General features: G+C 36.6%; 1 protein-coding gene across 1 annotated transcript in view; it reads left to right on the plus strand.

The window, feature by feature from the left end:
* The window catches only part of LOC107587147 (periphilin-1-like), a 25,974-nt gene extending 11,033 nt beyond the window's left edge, over positions 1-14,941 (plus strand). Inside the window, exons 6-11 of the mRNA XM_016274812.1 lie at positions 77-214; positions 312-487; positions 1,408-1,443; positions 6,179-6,255; positions 8,245-8,376; positions 14,087-14,941. Coding sequence (XP_016130298.1) covers positions 77-214; positions 312-487; positions 1,408-1,443; positions 6,179-6,255; positions 8,245-8,376; positions 14,087-14,281 — 754 coding nt within the window. The 3' untranslated portion in view covers positions 14,282-14,941. The remainder of the gene's footprint in view (positions 1-76; positions 215-311; positions 488-1,407; positions 1,444-6,178; positions 6,256-8,244; positions 8,377-14,086) is intronic.
* Positions 14,942-15,145: the final 204 nt, after the last annotated feature.

Below are 15,145 nucleotides of genomic sequence, written 5' to 3' on the forward strand. Positions count from 1 at the left end.
CCCCAAAAAGTATGCTTAATATTTCTTATCCATAATGTGAATGCAAATATTTCTTATTTTTCTTTTCCTGCCTCAGACCGAGCAGTCGTGCAGGTCCTCCCCCGAATGCTCGAGTCCTGGGTGCTCACCCTCCTCCACCCAGGTCTCTACCTGCAATAGCCCCTGATGCAGGAGATGACACCCTCATGCAGGCCATAATGAACCTGGACCGGGGGTTTGTATTCAGATACGTTAAAAGTAAAATGCCCCATGCTATTCTACTAGGGAACAGATACAGAAACTTTGCTTATCTGTGCTCATCTCTCTTACAGGGAGGAGCGGGACAACTTGAGAAGAAAGGCGCCGTTCCCTCCAGTACGCGAGCGCTCTCCAGCTCGGCGGGATGTCCCCCCTTCCCCTCACAGTCGGTCAGGGTCCAGCATAAGCAGCCGCAGCTACTCACCAGAGCGGGGCAAAGTGCATCCTTTCCCGCCTCAGCAGGGGAAAAGTATGAAAAATCTTCAGTCAAAATGCCTGTTCAATCACTACTTAGTATTTCTTTGGTTTTGATTTATATACACTACTGTTCAAAATTTTGGGGTTAGAATGGAAGTGTATATACTTACTATACACACATGTATAATAATGCGTGATGGAGTTCATAACCTCAACTCAACATTGTTTAATGCCAGTGGTGTTCACAGGTATAGACAGTCTGCCAAACCTGTCTGCATTTCACTTGGAGAAATCTCATTGGCGGGATCTCCCACACACACAGACTCTAGATGGTACAAAGGGTCAGTGCACAGCTTGAAGTGTAGTCTTTGACATGACGTGGACTATTTGAAACATGTAAAAGCCTGTTGATTGATTTAAAGGCTTTCTTGACTAATTTGCACGCAAGCACATTTTAATACGCCCAGCTGCAGAGTGGAAAGACCTTCCCTGGTTGCTTTATTTCTCCTATAAACTAGATAAATGTCCTAAATGCTTCCCAGAAAGGTTTGATTTGAGTTGTCGTGTTTGAAAATAGACAGGCTTGGACATGACTGTACCCAAGCGTCCACCACAGACCTCCGATCACAGATGATGTCACACAAAGCCTGTCCTAATAAAGACTCCCATCTGTGTTTGTTTCGCTGTTCTCTGTTACTATAATGAGATCCTCAGTAATAAGCTCCAGAGCGACGCTTCGAGCAGCCAATATTGGATGCACGTGTTTTGGGTTGACATACCCCAAGTGAGCGTCCCAAGACTATGCTGCTGTGAAAAGATGAAGCAGGCTTGCATGGGATCATATGCTGTAACCTCTAATACTGATCAAAGAAATGCATCAAAAACACCTGAATTATTGCTCACTAAAAAATACAGTTTTTGTACAGGTTTTTTTTTTTTTTTGATATACAAAAATGTTTTCCTGTGTTTCAGGATTTGAGGAGCCGTTCGGGCCAGGCAGGGGACCGGGTGAGTAAAACATTGTCATTCTGGTTGCATGTAGATTATCCGGTCATATTAATTATGCATCAGAAAGCCCGCATGAATTAAATTTAGAAAAATGGTCATTTAGTCTGTAACACAGGGTTCCCACGCTTCTTGAAAGTACTTGAATTTCAGACATATGGATTCAAGGCCTGGAAAGTACTTGAAAACAAACATAGGTCCTTGAAAGTGCTTGAATTAAATTTGAAATAAATTGTATTTATGGCTCCATTTAAAAAATTGTCCTATATGTTCTGTCAAAGACCGAACAAGCGGCACTAATGATTGTGGGTGGAGATGGGGGAGCGCGGGGGAAAAAAAACCTGTGTTGACGTGCAGCCTAGAGACCTGAGCGGGACAGTTTTCTTAAAGGGGTCATATGATGCGATTTCAAGTTTTGCTTTCTCTTTGGAGTGTTACAAGCTGATTGTGCATAGATAAGATCCCTGAAGTTGCAAAGACTAAAGTCTCAAAACCAAAGAGATATTCTTTATCAAAGTTAAGACTCTGCCACGCCCCCCTAAAACGGCTCGTTCTAACACGCCCCCACATATCTACCTCACTATGTGGAAATATTAGCATAATGCCGCCCAAATGTAGCCGTTGCGCATCTCTAAAAGCAAAGGCAGTCGAGTTTCATTCATGAATGAAAGTGTTTTTGAACGAATCTAGTGAGTCGGTGATTTATGATTACCTATACATAAAGATTTAATTCTTGAATGAATCAGCTGTTCAAACAAATCAATTGAATTAATGATTCAGTGATAAAATCAGTGACTTGCCTGGTCTTAAAGAGACCGCAGCCTAAATAAACCTGCTGCTGCCTTTCATTATACAGTGAAGACTACCCAGTGTTATTTTACAGTTGAGTATAGATTATAGTTAGACCTAACTGAAAACATTTCTTGTTATTGTTTTTGTTTGTGCTATTGATTGTCATTAATTTATTTGTTCTTATTTTATTATTTACTATTTACTTGTCTTTTTTTAGTTAAAATAAGGCCATGTCCACATGTACACGTGTATTTTTATAAACAGTTTTTCCTTCTTCCGTTTAAAAAAAAATCTCCGTCCACATGAAAACGCAAACCTGCCACCACAGCTGGAAAAAATCCTAGAGGAAACACTGCATGCATTTAATAAAATTAGAAAAATGCATTTACAAAGGTAAAAAGAAAATGCCCCTGAAATCACTTTGAGTCAAATGTCAGCTCGTATTATGAAGGCTAATTCTTGATCAGAATTTGATTATTGATCAGAAGGTGCTCCTAAAGTTTTTAAATTAGGAGGACAAGTGCTCCTAATTACAAGAAGACAAACACTGCTCTTAAACTGGGTGTGTGATGGGTATGACTATGGAATGGGGTTTGGCTGAGGAAAAATTCAGTCAAAATATTTTTTTTTTGCTTTAACCCCATAATTTTTGCGCATCAGGGAGCCGTATCAATATGCGGGGTATTGAAATCGCATTTGAATAAGCGCTTGCTGTTCAATTGCGCTTTCAATTTTGAGATATAGCGGCACTCTGTGTAAAGGGAGCACATCTTACAGTGTGTGCATAATTATTATATAGATTTAACTGATTTAAATGATTAAATCCCCATGAGAAATATTAAAAACGAATGCAATACAGAAATGTCAAAGTTAAGGCATGACCATTGGTCAGCAAAATGCTCACTGGGACAGCGAGGTCAGAAAAAAACAGGTGAAGAAGAAAAGACAAACGTTAACTGCAAAAGAATTAAGAATTCATGTGAAGAATTAAGTGTGAAACCATTAGGAAGCATTTAGTCTCCAGCGCCACTATTTTCCAGAACTGCAACCTACAATGGAGTCTCCAGAAGTACAAGGTGTCAGGTTCGCAGAGACTTTGCTTGGGTAAAAAATCCTAAAAATGACCCTCACTTAATTAGAATAACATGCTGAAGTGTTGTGAAATACATGAAGACTATTTTTATAGGCTTTATGGACAGATAAGTTGAGAGTGACTCGTGAAGGACCAGCACCACATCCTCTTGTACCACTGTCTGAAGAATTGATCTTCCAGAATCCGGCAGTAAGTTTTAGGAGCTCATTTTTTTCAGTCTCTGCAAGACACACTTCTCAGGATAGGAGATGGACTAAAAATTAGCTCCCAAAACTTACTGCAACACGGAGCTAACGAGAAAATGTAGAACTTGAAAAAAATGGAAAAACAGCTTAGTGAAAAGCATTTGCATTTTTTTTTTTTTTTCTTAATATTTTTTTGCAGATTTGCACATCGTTCATGAAATATTTTCAAAAAATACTGATGTTTGAAGAATTTATCTTCCAGAATCCGGCAGTAAGTTTTAGGAGCTCATTTTTTTCAGTCTCTGCAAGACACACTTCTCAGGATAGGAGATGGACTAAAAATTAGCTCCCAAAACTTAGTGCAACACGGAGCTAACGAGAAAATGTAGAACTTGAAAAAAATGGAAAAACAGCTTAGTGAAAAGCATTTGCATTTTTTTTTTTCTTTTCTTAATTTTTTTTTGCAGATTTGCACATCGTTCATGAAATATTTTCAAAAAATACTGACTTTTTGAGCAGCTGCATGTTTGAGCTGCATTCCTCTAGGTCAAAGATGAAAAAAAGGGATTTACAATAAAGTAATTTACAAAATTATTTTGACTTGAGTTTATTTATTAATGAGTAACGTATCTTTTGAGTGAATGTGCAAATTTGTAATGTTATCAGCTTTTACCATGTTATTACAACATTTAAACACTTTTTATTAATTAAAAAATTTAGAAATTCTTTCAAATTTAAATTGGGTACAAGAACTACAGCAACAATCAGTTTGATGCATATTTTATCAATATTTTAGAAATTTAATTTGAATATTACCAGTACTGACTTCAATGGATTTCATTAAATTCTTTTGAACACAACTGCTCAAAGCGGTCTAAATTTATGAAACCTACACATTCAAAACATTATTACTCTGAAATGTTTAATGTAAATGTTAAGTGTAAGTGAAATGTTAAGTGATGTAAGGTCTTTCATGACACTACATATGCTGGGGGGTGAATTTGATAGGTGCTTGATATAAAATAAATGGTGCTTGAAAAAGTCCTTGAATCTGGTGTTCATGAAAGAGTGGGAACCCTGATAACAAAATATTTTTTTGCTAAAAAGATTTAACATAGCTTAATGGAACTTATGGAGAAAAATTTAATAATATAAATGTTCATCTTTTTACTTAATATCATACAGGCAGACATCACTGTATACAAATAAACACAACAGTGGGGTCTTGTATCATCTTGATAGTTTATTTTGCAATAATGATTGGTTGACTATATTTTTCCAATAATTACATGGCTACTTTCCAAATAAATAAAGTTGACTACTTTCCAAAGAAAAATAAATAAATTGCATGGAGATAATAGTACTGCTAAAAAGTTTGGTGTTGGTCAAATTAAAATTATTTTTTAAGTAAGTCTCTTATGTGCACCAAGGCTGCATTTATTTGATGAAAAATGCAGTAAATAATTAATATTGTGTAATATTTTTGCTGTATAAAATAAATGTTTTATCTTATATTTTAAAATGTAATTTATTCCCGTGATGGTAAAGCTGAATTTTCAGCAGCTGTTACTCCAGTCTTCATTCTAATGTGCTCTGTTGGTGCTCAATAAATTTTCCTTAATATTATCAACATTGAAAACAGTTGTGGTGCTCAATGTTTTTGTGTAAACTGATACACTGATTATTTGAATATAAAGTTCAAAAGAGCGATATTTATTTAAAATAGCAATCGTTTGTAACATTATAGATGTATCTACTTTCTTGTTTGATTAATTTAATGCATCCTTGCTGGTTAAAAGTTTTAACTTCTTTAAAAAAAAAAAAAAGCCCAAACTTTTGAATGTTAGTGTACCTAGGTATTCAGTCACCAGGGTACCATTTTATATGAATATTTTGGAAACCAAAACATGAAGAAAAATCATATTCCTCTTAAATCCTGATAAAGAAAGTTTATGGCTCACACACAAGGAGATTTTGTTTCGCTTTGCTTTATAAGTTAAAGGTCAACCCACAGTCACAGTAACTTGAGAGAAAGCGTTGCTAATCGCACCATCGTAGAGCCTCATTTTGTTTGTCTGCTTTCCTCTCACTTCCTTTGGCCGGGGATCGTAAAAAGTCCACAGGAGTGTGTCTGATTGCTAAACCTTTCCTTTTTCTCTAGCTTTCATCTGTTCCCTTTTTGCTTTTCTTTGCCAGATGTTTGATGTCCATGCATTCGTCGCAAGGAGATTTAGATTGGAATCTTAAATCTGTGTAAATCTAAACATAACTTCTGGTTGTAGGCTTCTCTCTGCTCCAAATCAATTTAGCGAGCATTCCTTCATCTCTCGCCGAACGAATCCGTAGGTGTTGAGCCCACAGCTCACACGGAGAGGGTCACGGGGTGACACTGCAGGCACCTGGCTGTGGTTTGCCTGCAGGGAAGAGCCCTGATCGGCAGCGAGGGAACCACCTGGTTCTGCATGCCAGCTGGATGTTCGGAAAGTGAGCAGGATCCGTTCCAGCATGTGAAAACGTTTATGGCACCAAATGAGTCAAGCAAGGCCATATTCCGTGGCTTTCTGGGGGATGTTGATCCATGTCCAAACTATAGCTGCATTGTTGGCTTGCGTCCTACAACAGATGCTTTGTTTCTTGTGTTCTGATCCCAGTCTTTCATCTTCTACAGACAGGGAAAGGCCCCCCGGCCCCTCCGTGAGTGCATCACGAGACGGTTCGCCCCATAGCTCCGTATCAGCCACTAAGGTGAGTCGCACACACGCACAACACCCAAACAGATGTGCTTACCAGAACACTCCCTTTCATCCGCTAAAATAATAAGTGTGACATGCCAGCAATTTCAGCTGATGGTGGAAAAAACTGGAGATTTTTTTCCTTCTTTTTAAAAAGCTGTTTGCTTGCGCTTTCCTCTCTCCCATATGATGGGTTTTAAAGGGTCCTGTTTGGCGTATGAAAGGCAAGCGGCCCGTGACGTGTTTATTCAGACTGTAAGCACGTTACTGACACAAAGCTACGCGGGTCGCTGAAGGAGAGTCATGGACATCATTGGGCCACCCAAGCCGCAGCAAGGCTAAAAAAAAGAGGGAGAAATCCATTAACTCAACTCTCGGCTTTATCACAAGATCTTATCGGAGGCTCGGAGCACTCTGGACATACTCTAGGGAGCACTGAGAGCCTAAAATAATTTGGTTTAGCTGTTTCTCTCATGTACTCTCTTCTTTTTCCTTTTTTTGTGTTTAGGTGAACCGAATCTGAGAATAATCATGGTGAACATACAACAATATTTTGCTGATTTTTAAATAAAGAAAATAAAAAAGAAAATAATTAATTTAATTTTACTCTCCTCTGTGAATATTTTAGTCTTTTATTTGTAATGCAAACTAGTTCTTTCACTGATTCCCAAGACATTGGCTTTCCTTGAGAAAAAAATAATTTATTTTTAAGTTTAGTTTATAGTTTTAGTTTTTTAATAATTTCATAATAGGTTATTGTGTGTGCATTTTAAGTGTCACAAATGTAATATGTCAGCTCTGTCACCCAAATTGTAAAGAAATTGTTCAGGATTTTTAATCGTTTTAAGTAGGTAGAATAAATAGTTAGCAACACCAGAAAAATTAAACGGTGTATTGTAAATGTGTGATGTTCAAAAATATTAAAAAAATCTTTTTATATAAAATCTCTTTAAATATATTAAAAGTTTTTTTTATAATAAATGAAATGTATCTATTATAAATTATAAAAGATTATTTGTATATTAATGTTATATTTATATATAAATTGTTTTATAATAAAATCTTACCATTTATAATAAATATAAAGTTATTATGAATATATACATTTTAATATGTAAACTGATAGATGTTTAACACAATATTTTTGTATTTGATGGTGGCCCATATTAAGTGATAGGAAAGGAAAAACACATTTTGATGAAACAGAAGTGGGAGGTTGCACCCAAACATATACGATTACATATACAAATATTTCAGTTTTGTTTTTTGTTTTGTCCCAGTATTCAATCAGTGTTTTGATTCAAGAATGCTTGAATTAAGCTTCAGTTTCAAGCCAACACAACATGAAATGCCTTAAAGAACCTGTGTGAGTTTCTTTTGTTTGGTCACTTAGATTCACCTCTGAACCATGTACAGATGAAAGTTGTTCTGGTTGGTGGACGTCTCGGTCCTTCAGCCTTTGATCTTCTTCCATAGCTCTGTTCATGGGGCATAAGCCATAACCTTGTGCCTTAGATGAAAAGGCTTTGCCAGTGTAAACTCGGCCTGATAGGCGGTCTCTTAAGTTCAACACACTTGTTTTGGGGATTCATTCTTTGAAGAACAAAGAACAGATGATTTTGCTGCGGTGGGCTCAAATTTGTTTGTAATGCCTTTGCGGGTCGTCTTAAATATATTTCTATCCCCACTTAGATCAAATGATTGTTATTAGTTTGAGTTTGGTTAATTAGTGTTGGGCAATTCATTTTTTTTTTTAGACAAAAAGTATCCAAGTAGGTCCAAGTCGTAGATCTAAATAGACAGAGCCAACTTGTTAGACTTTTTTTTCGGACTTGTTTCCATTCTGTCATGCAATGACGTTGTTCTGCATTGCCTCTTTTCTGTTTTGGAGAAAACAGGACTTTCCTGAATGTTGATTTCCAGCATTTGTTGGGGTGTTTTACTCTGAGCATGTTTCTGGATTAATCTAGCCTTTAAAAGTGCCTTGTCCTGTGTACTGCAGGAGGACATGACAACGGTGGAAGGGCCCACAGATGAAGTTCCACCCACCGTAGATGAAGCTTCCTCTGTCATGGACGACTTTCAAGAGCGACGAGCTCAAGCTATTGCTGCCAAGGCTCGGGAAATTGAGAAGGTTTGAGAAATGCCAAAAATCGCTTGTGAGCTTTTCTTACCATAGTTCTGAGAGTGTGTTGCCTTTTTTTTTTTTAATGGCCACATACTTGTTTTAATGCCTCCTTTTCAGGATGCTGTATATTATTAATAGGGTTGCCAGAAAGAGTTTAACTATTTACATTTTAGGTTATTTAAAGCATTGAAAGAGTACAGCATTTATTATGTTCAACAACATAATTTAAAAGAGCATTTTGAGTACTTCTGAGTACTTCCACTTGCATGTATTTTGTCTTTTTCCTTTTTGATCATCACATTTACTATGGAGAAACAAAGGTAAAACACCCACTGTCTCAGCTTTCTGTACAAGTTCAGAACAATCGTAATAAAGTTCCTGCTCTCTCTTCCTCTTCTTTACTGGCCCTATTAAATGAAAGATGGGATCCCACAGGAGTGGTGAGCCAGCCCTCCTATTGAACACAAGCCTTTGGCTCAATAGCTGCTGACGATGCACAATTTTAACTGTTGGCTATTGACCCAACCTTGAGCTTTATTGGGTTATTTACATATCGAAAACAAATCAGATTTTATGTATGGCTAAGCTTTCCTTCACAGGAAGCCCTTTGAATCAGTTTTAGTGTATGAATAGCTCTTTGTATTCTCGATCACTTAAGCATCTTTTCCAGCATAAATGACTGACAGATCTACATTTTTATAATTTGTTCAGGATTTAATTTTTTTCTGCACTTCTTTTGAAGTGGAAGTCGAAGTGTGTTTTGATTTGCCCTGAATGCACATATTTCAGTGACACTGTGTGGATGCCTTTCAGGCCAAAGCCTGTTATTTCACAAAGTGTGTGTTGTTTATGTTTAAGTGTCCACCAGATGTTTAGCTTCTCCTTCAATCTGGTCTAGCCATCTCTACACTCTGCACTTTACCTTTTTTCAACAAACATTTAGCTGGCATGCACTATACAGCACGTTTTTTGGTTTATATACATCTAATGGGTCGTGGGACACAAAAGTAGAAATGTTGAATAATGCGCCAGTTGCTCTTTTCCATGCAATAAAATTGAGTTGATAATAACACACTCAAATATTTTAAGTGTCAAAGCATCATAAAAATGGTCTGTATGACTCTTGAGCTAGTTTCCATGTCTTCTGAAACCATATGATGGCGTACAAGCAAGAAAGCCATTGATCTCCTTGATTCAAACATGAGAGTTTTATGTGATTGAACAAAGAATTGTTCTTGTATGTTTAATCTTTTGTTTTCTGCACTCAAAACTTATCTGAATCATTAATTCATGAGTTGGACTGATCTGGTTCTTGAGTTCAACACTGACTCAATGATCTGTTCACAACATTTAACGGTTTACGGAAGAATTCAGTAAATAATGACTTCAAGTTTAGTTTGTTTCTATCATGCGCTATCATATGGCTTCAGAAACTTCCTTGAAGTATAGTGTCATGGACCACTTTTGATTCTTTATTGTGCTTTTGCATCCATTTTGCAGCGTGAAAGCCTCATACACATGGGGACCAATTAAATGAAAAAGACCGACCAGTACAATTCTTCAAAATTGTTACACCAAAGAAGTATAATTTATGGTTAAACTTTTTTTTGTTTTTTGTTTTTATCTGTTCAGTCTTATGGTCTTCTTTTTTTATTATTATGTTTCATCTTGGCAGAGAGCATATACTTTAAGCAAGTTCAGTTCAAGTCAAGCTCAAAGAGGAATCTAGTTGGCTCTCGATTGTTTTGTTTTGACCAGCAAGACGTTTATTTTACAGATGAGCCCGTGTGATTCTAACGAAACTGAATTCCTTACTGCTAAAGTATTGTAAGTAGGGCATCTTTGTTGTGATTGTTCTGCAGTCCACAGTGAGGCTTAATCTGGGTCTGAAGCAAGGCTTTTGAGGTCCATCAGGGATGTTTGATTCCTCCGTTCTTTAATCGCGTTTGATGTTTCTGATCTGAAAATGTCAGATCAAATAAAATAATAGACTGATACACAGTTGCCCCTAAAGACCATTACCCTTACATGATGCTTTGCTATACTTAGGTTTTCTATGCTCTTGTTCCAGAACATAGGCATAATATGGTATACTATATTAAGGCGAATATGCATCCTTAACAGTTATTTAGGATTGTAAATTAGTGCTTTGTGGTTTTTGGGGGCATCTATATGCGAATGTATGTACAGTAAATTTCTTGACAGTTCAATTAACAAGCTATTTCTTTGGAGATGTTCATTGCATTTAACTAATGTTACTTTTACTCCATATTGCTGGGCGTACAGATGAATATATTGAAATTTCACACGCCAAAACATTATGCTCAAAGCTTTTATATAATAAACCTAACTTTGGACTTACACAACTAGAACTGAACTTTCGCTGAACCACTCTGAAAGTTATTAGTGTATAGATACTTTCCCACTTTTCCCTCCATTTCGTTCCCGCCCTTCCTGAATAATTCTCAGCTATCTTTACCCAGAATCAGGAATCAGCCTCCCACAATACAAAAATGGCACATGAAAGGCTGAACAAGAACACACACACACACACACACACACACACTCTCTAGGTCCTGTTCAGCTTTCCTGTTTGTGTAGGTAACAGAGGTGGGGTTCACAGGAAGTCTATGGAAGTAGAGCATACTCTAGGAAATCGCTTCCCAGCATTCTTGGCATTGTTTTTTTTTTTGTAATATTATTTTTATTACATTTTCTTGAAACACAAGACTGACACATGTACATACCGTGTCTGTAACAATACTTACTATGTACAGAAAAGAAAAGAAAAGAAAACAAACAAACGCTAGGGGCTCATATTACATAAAAAGTGTAAAGCACAAAACCAACAAAGGGTTAATACAGTCTGTACTTTGGAAGTTAGATTTAATAATCCATTGCAAACAATAACAACCACAGTTATAAGGGGTTAATATAATGCACATTAAAATATATTTAAATACCCAATCAAGAATTTTGATCCTCTATTATATTGTTAATATCCCTACATTCAATAAATCATAAAAATGGACTCAGATTTTCTTAAATTTAGCTTGTTTACCCTTAAGCATATAGGTTATCTTTTCCATTGCAATGCATGAAGATATTTCTCTTAACCAATGAGTTGTGGTAGGCCTTTCTGTCTTTTTCCAATAAATGGCCATGAGCCTTTTGCCATGTAAAATGCACATATCTATCAATACTTGATTATCCTTTTTAATATTCCAATTTTCTGGATGAATGCCAAGAATGAAACACCCTGGATCTAATGGTAACCTTATTGAAACCATATGCTCTATCATATTTCTAATTTCTTTCCAAAACTCTTATTTTGTCACATTCCTACATACAGTGAATTAAGGTACCTTTTGCACTGTTACATTTAAAACCAGTATCTGGTATGTTATTCTTGGCATTGTTAAGAATTATTTAATCTCAGTGTGGCTATGGTGGCTTTGTATGTTCAAGGTTATCTCATAAAATGATAGCATAGCAAAATGAATTAGAATCACAATTGATACTATTAAAATGTTTAATTTAATCATTACAAAGCAGCAGAAAAAGTGTTGCAAATAGAATAAATTTGCTTTAAAAAATAGTGGTCTTTCAGAACTTCCTGTTAACCTCTGCTTCAGATCATCCCTGACTTTCTCTTGCAGGGCCAGGATCTATAACTCATATCTGATTTAAGATTTTACGTCTGGCATACACGAAAACAGGCACACAAAAAAAGAAAGACTTTAATGACCTAAATATCCGAGAATATAAAGGTGTGATCACATTTACTGTTGCTCACTAAAATTTCAGTTAAAATAGAGGTAATTTAATAGGAAAATCGGTGCGATTTGGAATTCACCCATGCAGATTTCTCATTCAAGTTTTTCACGCCAACTCGCTATATCAGCAAACGGTGACTTCAGATTCAAGAGTGCATATTGACTGTGAACAATAAACCTTTTTGTCTGACAAAAATTGTCTGGAATTTTGCTGTGATTTCGCCTTTAGGCACGAGCTCTATTGGCTTGGACCAGTAAACATCCACCTAAAAAATGTTCAAAACACCTTAGCAACCACATAGCATCCTGGAAACTTCACACAACTTAACATTGTGGCAGCAAGTTTTGCAAAAGCAAGCAGTGCTACCGCTGCCATATTACTACTAGTTTAAACCCTTATTTATTAAGTATATAGTACTGATCTAAATTTATAGCTAACATTATTTTCAACCTGTTTTTTTAAAATAGCACATAGGCTACAAGGCTCCAGCAACCAGGTTTATTTGCTGAGCGTTAATGCATTTTAAGCAGTCACACCGATTGACTATTTAACTGCGGTCTCTTAACCTGCAGCCTCAGGCTACGGAGTACTTCCTTTCTACATCATTTATCCATTCTATTCTGGAATGTTCTAATTGACTATTAGAGTCTTCTCATTGAACCTATTCAACTTAATGACTATTAGAGGCAGTTCTCACACAAGAACTCTGGGCTTTGTGTGTGGGCCTTGGTGATTCCTGGAACCAGGTGATCTCATTTTACTAAAACTTGACTCAGCCATGGGAAAGAGCCCTTATGTTAGAAGCTAATGAGGAGCTCACTGCAAAAATTATTAGTCAGCACAAGTAGTTGGGTGGCCACATTTCTTTTCCAGACTTGTGGGGGCAGGTAGCAGGAACCATGGAAGATATGCATTGTCTTTTTTTGTTTAATTATGCCCCTGTTATATATTAAGTACTTCCAGATGTTGTTGTATGGTTATGTAATGTCAGGGCCATTTTGGAAACTGGTGAGATGTTTAACCATCAGTTTCTTTCTTTTTGGTTGGGTGCATTGTGTTGCTCTTTGCCATCGTTTAGTCATGACAGTCTTAGTTTATCACTGTCTATTGATGTAAATTTTAGAGCCAATTTCAAGATATGATCTCCAGCTATAAGTTACATGTCCTGAGGGCTGTGTGTGAGTGAAGGTAATTGCAGAGGTTATGCAGACTCCCCTGGGTCTGAAGCATTGCTTTGATGTCCAGAAGTGTTTGATTATCCAACCACAGTAAACAGAACTGAGCTCTGAGTTTTGGTTTAGGGCTTAGTTCTATCGTCTGGATGGCAGATCAGAAAGGCAGAATGTTCTCCCAAATACAAAACAAAACAGCTCTCCATCCCCATGTCTTCTGTGAACAGAAATAGTTAGATTTAAGATGCTTTCATGGTCTGTTCTATGAGATGGGTCTTGAGACTGTCGTGATTGAGAACATAATGTATTTGCCAGAAAAGTAAAGCACAAGCAGAGTGTATTGTTTCCAATTAGATTAATGCGGCATCTTTGCTGCTTAAAAATGTAATGTTAAATGCAACTTTCCATTTATTTTTTAGGCCAATGAAAATGTTAACAGGGTAAATACATATCTGAATGGTTTGCTCAGCAGGGAAAAAAATCTTATTGTGAGCTCCAGGATGAATTATCATCAAGAAATTGTTGTCTGAGCTTGTCAAGGCACGTGTTTTTATGTTGGTTAGAAAGCTAAATGGAAAAGAAAATCACATTTTACAGTGCCACATTCAACACACTTTAAGGAACCTTGTTTGATGAGGTCTAAGTAACTAGACATGAACATACATTGTTATGCAGTGATTGGGGATTGCCAATGACATTTGTGTGCACATTGTACATGTTGGACAATATTACTGCTGTATAATTTCAAACATTGGGCTGTTTTATAGGTCTATCGTCAGGACTGTGAGACGTTTGGCATGGTGGTGAAGATGCTGGTGGCCAAGGAACCCAGCTTAGAAAAGCCCCTGCAGAACCCACTGAAAGAGAACCTGATTGAGATCCGTGAGCGATGCCTTGATGACTTGAAAAACTTCATTGCTGAACTCGATGAGGTGGTACGACAGCCTGAACCTGCTGTCTAAGGTGGCCCCATTTTACTCAACCCCCCCCCCCCACCCTCTGTACCTTCACAAAAGTTTTTCATTGTTTTGTATGGTTTATGTAAAGGCCAATGTACATGTGTACTGAGTGTCCACCTAAAATAAATATTCCTGGTCTGCAACGGGCCAAGGAAAATCTCTTTGTTTCATTTATGCAGTTCCGTTCATCCATTGACACTAGTCGATGCTAGGTTGTATAATCATTTTGTAACCTTTCAACATTAAGATAAATGAAAAAAAATTAGATGGCAAACACAAGGAAAACAGTGCCAGAAGAGGGTTTGCTCTATTCCTTATTAATTGCAGAAGCTATAGAGATTATTAACCCACTGAGGAGGTTTACTAGATGATGGTGTTTGTTCTGATCAATTGTGTATAAACTGAAAGGGTTCTATGTTGTTGCCAGTTAATTCACTTACATTCAAACCAGTGAGAACATTTGAAGAATGAATTATGGTAAGTAATCTTTATGGGTTCAGCAAATTGCTGCAATCTGTAGTACTGTTAAGCTGTGCAGCTGACAATAATGCATTTTGATCCTTTTTTTTTTAAATCCCATTTTCCGGCCACTATATTGTGAAAACCCAACACAAGTATTTGTGTAGTTTTTCTTTTGTGTAGTATTAAAGAGTCTTGAACCTACTGCAATGCATGTTTTTTCCTTTTGATTTAAACCCCTTTTGTGATTTCATGTTTGTAATTAAATAAAGTTGCTATGTTTAGTAATCATATTTTTTTATTTTCTCAGTCTATGAACAAATGTGAAAAATCAAGGTGCAATGGAATGTATTAAATCGCTCTTGAATTATTTTATTGACATCTTAATGTTAAAAAGGGATAGTATGT

The sequence above is a fragment of the Sinocyclocheilus grahami genome, unplaced genomic scaffold, assembly GCF_001515645.1.
Source record: "Sinocyclocheilus grahami isolate Dianchi unplaced genomic scaffold, SAMN03320097.WGS_v1.1 scaffold90.1, whole genome shotgun sequence".
Lineage (NCBI taxonomy): Eukaryota > Metazoa > Chordata > Actinopteri > Cypriniformes > Cyprinidae > Sinocyclocheilus > Sinocyclocheilus grahami.